This window comes from Pipistrellus hanaki (genome assembly GCF_964339955.1).
Source record: "Pipistrellus hanaki genome assembly, chromosome: 3".
Lineage (NCBI taxonomy): Eukaryota > Metazoa > Chordata > Mammalia > Chiroptera > Vespertilionidae > Pipistrellus > Pipistrellus hanaki.
In genome coordinates this window covers 46,398,927-46,406,008 of record NC_140505.1, presented here as the reverse complement: position 1 = coordinate 46,406,008, position 7,082 = coordinate 46,398,927, and the positions used below count along the sequence as shown (strand labels likewise).

At 35.8% G+C, this 7,082-nt stretch overlaps 1 protein-coding gene across 1 annotated transcript; it reads right to left on the bottom strand.

Moving 5' to 3' along the window:
• Positions 1 to 666: 666 nt before the first annotated feature.
• SLITRK6 (SLIT and NTRK like family member 6) lies at positions 667 to 6,839 on the bottom strand. Its single transcript, XM_084878378.1, has 2 exons — positions 6,742 to 6,839; positions 667 to 4,382 (listed from the first exon to the last, which is right to left on the bottom strand). The coding sequence occupies exon 2, from the start codon at positions 4,356 to 4,358 to the stop codon at positions 1,848 to 1,850; it is 2,511 nt and encodes an 836-aa protein (XP_084734504.1). The 5' UTR covers positions 4,359 to 4,382; positions 6,742 to 6,839; the 3' UTR covers positions 667 to 1,847.
• Positions 6,840 to 7,082: the final 243 nt, after the last annotated feature.

Below are 7,082 nucleotides of genomic sequence, written 5' to 3'. Positions count from 1 at the left end.
GGAGGGGAAGGAGGAACAATATAATTCTTTCAACAATAAATATTTTTTAAAAATAAATAAATATATAAAAATAAAAATTTTTAGTGATATGGTAAAGTAATAGATTTCTACTTAGTCTTCACACCATGCAGCAAAGGCCCCTACTGTGTTCATCAACAGGAACTCTCGGGCAAAATCAAAGAAATAATATATTCTCCTATTAGAGCAGACAGTTGAGTGTTGGAAATCAAACATTCGGGAATCACTAAAATAGAACTAACTAACATGGAGAAATTTCTTCCTAATAAGAAATTGGTTCTTTCCTAACCTGGTGCATGGATTTGCCTGGTGTTCAAAAAACAAACTAGGTTGCCTGATTAATCCCATTTTGCTTTGCGAAAATCTGCTGCATGGTGGATTGTATAATCAACCAAGAAGAAAAATAATTTCCATTTGTGATGAGTGGGAACATGGTTGACTGGAAAAGGAGAACTACTGGTCAGACTTTAAGTGTGGCTCTGTCTCAGTCACACGCAAACACTGAATGGCCTTTTTGCAGATGGTGATTAAGATGATTCTGTTTGGACAACAAGCAGAAGTCTCATTTTGTATTTGTATGTGTGCATATGTGTATGTAAGTGTATGTGTTAATCCTGACTTTCATTGAAGAAAGTACATTTAAAAAGAGGGTTTTCATTTTAGTTTTATTGTACTGAGAAGCATTTTTAGTTTTCTTAAAAGGCACCCAAGAATAATTACCTTTGTGAACCAAAAATATACAAAACTGTACAGAATAAATAGTTCATAGAAATCTAGCTATACTTTCTTGTAAAATAAAGCTACATTGTGCCACTCTCGAGGCAACTTAAACCACTTACCTTCAGAAGTGCCTTTTGCAACTAATTTTTGGCAACTATCATACATCAATAAAAATATAATTACACATTTTCCTATTTGTTTTACACCTGTGAATTACTTGCCACAAGAAACATATTTCTATCATGGTCATTCAAATTTACAAAGGATCAAGCTATAAAGGAAACTAAACTGAATATATGCACTAATCATATTTACAGTTGAATATCAGTAGCATTTTAAAATTATTCCGAGAATAAGAATTAAACTTTGAACACAAACTTTGAATACCTTAGTTCACAGCAGCATTTACAGTAAGATTGTCCACACAAGGTGTGCAGAAAACCCAAAAAGTTTGCTTATTCATTTCCCCATAATACTAATCATTCTTGATTTTTAAATTCAGAAAGCATAGCCAGGGCATTTTTTAAAATCCTCAAATGTTCAAAGTTTTGGCTCACTCATAGCCCATATAATTTAACCGTCTATATTTTTCCTTACCTATTACTATTTGTAACATTAAAGATCCAGTTCCTTTTGCCTTTACTGTAATAAAATCAGATTCATTTGACAATGTACATTTTTTTTCAATACATATACTGGTTATATAAACAATATATTCCTTACATACTATAACTACATATACAGGTATACTTTTAAAATGACAAAATCCAATTCTATTCAATCCACAAGTACAGTAATTCAAGAAAAATGTGGTTACTCATATAGTCAATTCTTTCAGATGAGTAAGAGGACTTCTGTATGGAGAAATATTACTTTCATCCTTGAATGATTTACATGCAAGGATTTATTTTACTGGGGACAGACAAAATTACTAAAATACAATGCAATGGCTTCTCCCATTGATCCCTGAGTTTCTTTCTTTTTTCCCCATGGAAATACTGCTGTGCTTAAATTCTGACTGATGACACACTCATGTAAGGCACTTATTTACAAGATTTCGACTTAAGACAGAATCACAGCATTTCTGAAAAAGCCTTCAAACTCTCCATCTATGTCTGCTGCTCCAGGACTTCTAAATAGTCAGGTTCAGCATGTAAGTTAGCTTTGAGCTCAAAATATTCATTTTTAGTCTGTTCCACTAATACCTTCCTTGGCCTTGAGTACATTAATGTCTCCATTAATTTTAACTCTTCATGGGTTCCCGGATAATGAACCTCCATATCGGGCTTGAGTTGAGCAATGTTTTTCTTCAGATATTCCGTGATTCCCAATTGCTGAAGTTCTCTTTCCTTCTCTAATATGTTCCTATATAATGAACTAGCATCTTGGAAGGATAAAAATTCAGTCGATTGGTCTGTGGTTTTGTACTTCATATTTGACCCTGTGAGTGGTGAATGATTTTCCCGTTCTAGGAGACTTCTTTGGAGATGTTTTGCATCACTTCCCTCCTTCTCATTCTTTTCTTCTTCTGCTTCCAAATGCTTTGGACCAAAGGATGGGCTTCTGTAGACATGAACCATGGGGCTCACCATGTGCTGCTCATAGAGCGATGCAGTGGGTCTCTCAGTGGTGTGGTGAGTGGTCTTATGGCCATACATACTGTACTGAAGATGTACGGGGCTGCTGTCTCTGATCTGCTCATCCGCTTGTTTCTTTTTATATCTTCTCCTGCGGTGGAGAACAAGAACCACTATCCCTGCAGCACAGAACACAATAGTTATGAACACAATCAGCAGTCCTAATATTAAAACAGATAGTGGTACAGCATCGGTAAGCGATCTTAAAATAGTGTCAGCTGTAGGAGTACTGACAATTGCATAACTAGTCTGAGTTGGCAGGGCTGGGTTGTTGACCAAACCTGGGCAAAGAAGTTCACTATTTAATGCTTTTAATTCCTTCTTGGCGAGGTGCTCTGGAGATGTGCAAAGGATATCATCCGTCACGGTGTTCTTATTTAACTTTTGTATCCATTGCTGAAGTCCAACAAGGTCACAGGAGCAATCCCAGGGGTTGTCTTCAAGGTCAATCTGGGTCAGTAAATCAAGGTCATCCAAGAGATTACTTACAGGAAGATGAGTCAAGTGGTTCATTTTAAGATTTATCCTTGTTAGAGGAACACCTGAAAATATATGTGGTGGTAAAACTTGTAGCAGATTGTTATTTAAATACAGGACTCTAAGTTTAGGCATTGGGTTAAAGGTTTCTGGTAATATTTCCTTAATTGCATTATATTCAAGATATAAGTACTCAAGATTGTGAAGACCGAGGAACATGGCTTTACTTAATTTGGTCAGATGGTTACCATTTAAATAGAGCTTCTGTAATCTTGTTAAGTTCATAAATGATCCTTCTTCAAGAACCTCAATATGATTGTTTCCCAAATGAAGCATTTCCAGAGTGTCATATTCCATTAGATCTGACTTTATTAATGCATGAATAATATTTCCTGCTAAAATAAGCTTTCTAGGATCTTGTGGAGGAGGTTTTAGATCTGATACACTCTCAATATTGCGTTCTTGACAGTGTATTAGAAGTCCCGATGGGGATAGTTCTTTGCAGTTACAAGGAATAGGACAGTAGGGTCCTGGAAGTTGAGTGGACGGCTTTGGAATATACGGTGTCAACCCCGGTGCTTTGGTGGGTGGTTTTAAAGGGGATGTGGTCTTGAGTAACATGCGACCATCACTTATTGAAGATGTGACTGCCAGATGTAATGATCCTGAAGGGTCCTCATGTTCTTCATACGCTGGTGGAAAGGGGCAAATCGATTCCCTTTTCAGCCGGCTTAGTATGCTTCCTTTGAAAACCGGAGGGCTATTGCACACAACATCACCAATTATAGACTGCGGAGGCATGTTTTCCAACCAAATCTTCAGCTGCAGTAAGTCACAATTGCAGGCCCATTTATTGTCCTCCAACTGGAGATCTAAAATTCTGCCAATGTGTTCTAAAAAACCAACATAAGGCAGTGTTTGCAACTGATTCCCACGAAGATCTAGATGGGTCAAAGGAACAAATCGGAATATGTTTGCAGGAAGACTCTCAATAGCATTGTCATTTAAAATCAACACTTTAAGTCTGTTGAGCTTGCTAAAGGCACTTGGTTCGATCACTGTAATAAAGTTGTTATCTGCTTGTAGGAACTCCAGATTTTCCAGTCCATGGAAGGTATCCTCTTTAAGAATTTCTAAAGAATTGTGGTTGATATGAAGTTGCTTTAGAAGGTCAAGGCCATTAAATGCACCAGTCTCAATATCTGCAATGTTGTTAAATCCAAGGTGTATTGAGATAGCATTCCTAAGCCCAGAAAAGCCATTTGTGTGAAGCATTGTCAAGCCATTATTTAATAAACTTAAGTGGAAAGGTCGCGATGGTGGCACACTTATTTGAGATAGTGTCTTGATGCCTTTTTCTTCACAGTTTATTAGAATTGTGCCATCTTTTTCCTCGCAGTTGCAGAGAGAATCACAAGAACCTCTGGCTGAGGACCCTGTAGACTGGGACTGTGAAGACACAGAGGCGAGGAGAGATGAATATAAGAGATGAATCCACAGCTTCATGTTGTCCTGCGATGGGATCTAATTCTGTAAAATAAAAATGCAATGACAATGGGTTTTAGTGGGCAGAAGCAGGGAGGAGTTGAATCTGATGATAGGTTTTCCTTTACAAAGAAAAACATTGATTACTGTGAAAATACAAATACTTTGCTGCATCTACATGGTCTTTTACGTTTTCCTAATGTGATGACAGGTGTGTTTTAATTTACTTTTGACTTGCCTTGTGATCAAATTATAAAAGTTAAGTGAAGGAGAATTTAAATATTATATCACCAGTTGTGTTCACATCTGCCAAGTGAACTGCATTTCTGCAGATGACAAAGGTGCTGGCTAACTGGACCTCTGCTTTTTGGATATAATGCAAAGGTGTGTATTTGAAACAACCTTGATGTTTTTTAACCACAAAGTACATGAATCTGAGGCCAAAGGATTAAAGTAAAAGGATAAATATGTAGGGACTAGGCCAAAGCAGAGAGAACTGTAGAGAATTTTAAGGTGATAGATAAAAAGGGTATTATATATGTAAGCATGCATTATACATATTTTTATTCATATTTTTGAAATTGATGTCATGATGTAACATCTAATAATGTGTTTGTGCTTTAACCTGCTTTGACTTGGGCTCAATATACTTAATAATTTCATTAGTTACTTTAAAATATTGAGGAAATATGTCTCTGACCATGTAATAAAGTGGAACATTATAAAAAGAAGTTTGTCTTAACCATGCTGTCTAGAGTAGTTTGTATCAGCCTGCTAGTGTTAGATATGTATGATTAAGAGTGCTCATTCAAATTTCACTTCAGTCACACTTTATATTGAATTTTTAGACTTACTTACTGCTACTTTAAATCCTGTTATAAATAAGGTTAGTATCATGAAACTAAAGAAGGAAAACTGATCTGTAGCACACATCTTTGGCTATTTTAAAGGAATAAACAAAGCCTCATATAAGCTCCCAGGAAATGACTTCCTAATGAGGTCTTGAACAGGCTTTAGGGCACTGAATGTCACGTAATTTAGAAGTTGATTTCTTTTATTATAAGGCTGAAAGTCACAAACAAGGAACTCTGAAACAAATTGCATTATACTAAAATATTTGAGAATATTTCTTATATTTTAAATAGATAATGATAGTTCTCAATAACAAAATCACATATTCTAGCTCCTTAAAATTTTAAGATATGCATCTGAAACAGCAATTTTTAATAAAGATTCTAACTCTGGAATGTCAGCAGTGAGAGGTAAATGCATCACTAATAGTATCTAAGCGTAATCCCTTTTTTTAATTATTGTACCTTAAATTTATATAAACTACATTGAAAGGTAAACAAACACCACATCTTAAAACTAATCAACTTCTCAAAATTGTAACTGCTTTCGTTTTTTTCTGGATGGAATGCATATTGTAACTTTGAATCTGATTAAAATTCACAATCAGATAAAACATCCCAGACCCCAATCAATAAGCCTGAAAACAAACTTTTATCCCAAGAAAATGCATTGTTTTATTGAAAACATATATAGTATGAAGTTTCTGAAAGGTCGGATGTAACCAAAGAAACAAAACAACATAGTGCCTTTCCATACAAAGGAAAGGTTAGCAGACAGCATCTCCAAAGGAAAATAGTTTAATCTTAAACAGCTCTGAGAACTATGTTTAAAATCAAGGAGCTTGTAGTTGGGGTCTTGAACTTGTGGACTGGCTTCCACAAACACTAAAAAGTACTTCTCCATAGATTCCCAAGAAAGAATACTATTCATTTTACCAGGCATAGCTTCTTTAACAAAGAGTAAATAACTTCCAGATGAAAATGTCTCATGCCTTTTTCATCCTATATGCATTTTATACTCTTCAATATTTCCTAGAAAACAATATCTTACCATTTTGGAAATGCATACAAATGTGCAGAGTGATTCTATATTGACAATATCTGATTCACTGTTAAGGAGTTCAAAAATCTCCATTCACATGTTTTTTAGAAAGCACTGTTAAGTCAGGAAATAATAAAAGTAGCATACAAAACACAAAGAATCCTTTAATATTCCGCTTAGGTTTGAAGTTCAACAGTGGCACGTGGAAGTGATCTTTATTTCCCAGAAAGCACACACATTTAATGTCCAAGAGCAAACTGCATGCTGTAAAAATTACAGTGGCATATTATTCTATGTTGCTCTTCTCTGCAGCCAGCTGTTGGACTAAATGTCTGCTGCTCAGAGAACACAGGCATCTGCTACAGCATTAGTTGTGCCAATGAACAAGAATGAAACCGGATCCCCTTTAATGCAAAGTTATATTTTTTTAAAAGGGCAAACATATACATTTCAATCACGTTAGGATAATGAAAAACTAGGCATCCCCAAAGCCCGGAAACATTCATCTTACCTGTAAAGCAGAGTCTCTTCCTGACGTTATCTGTAATGCACAGCTGGAAGAGATGCTCAAAGTCAATTCAGTTTCTTTATTTAAAAAAGAAAAAGAAAAACACTAACCACCGTGTACTTTCTTCTCCAATATCACTTTTTGGCAAGTCCCGTCACTTTATAAAGTGAAAGCCTCTGGCCGGAGACAGAGTGCTGAGCATCTCATTGAAAATATTTCAAGCAGAGTGCACGCTAGATCATCCAGAAGCAGTTGTCCTTTCCTTCCCCAATTAAAATTCAGGGCATACTTCACAGCTATGCTGACTTTTTTTGCATATAGTTAACCATTTGCAAGCTGCCGAT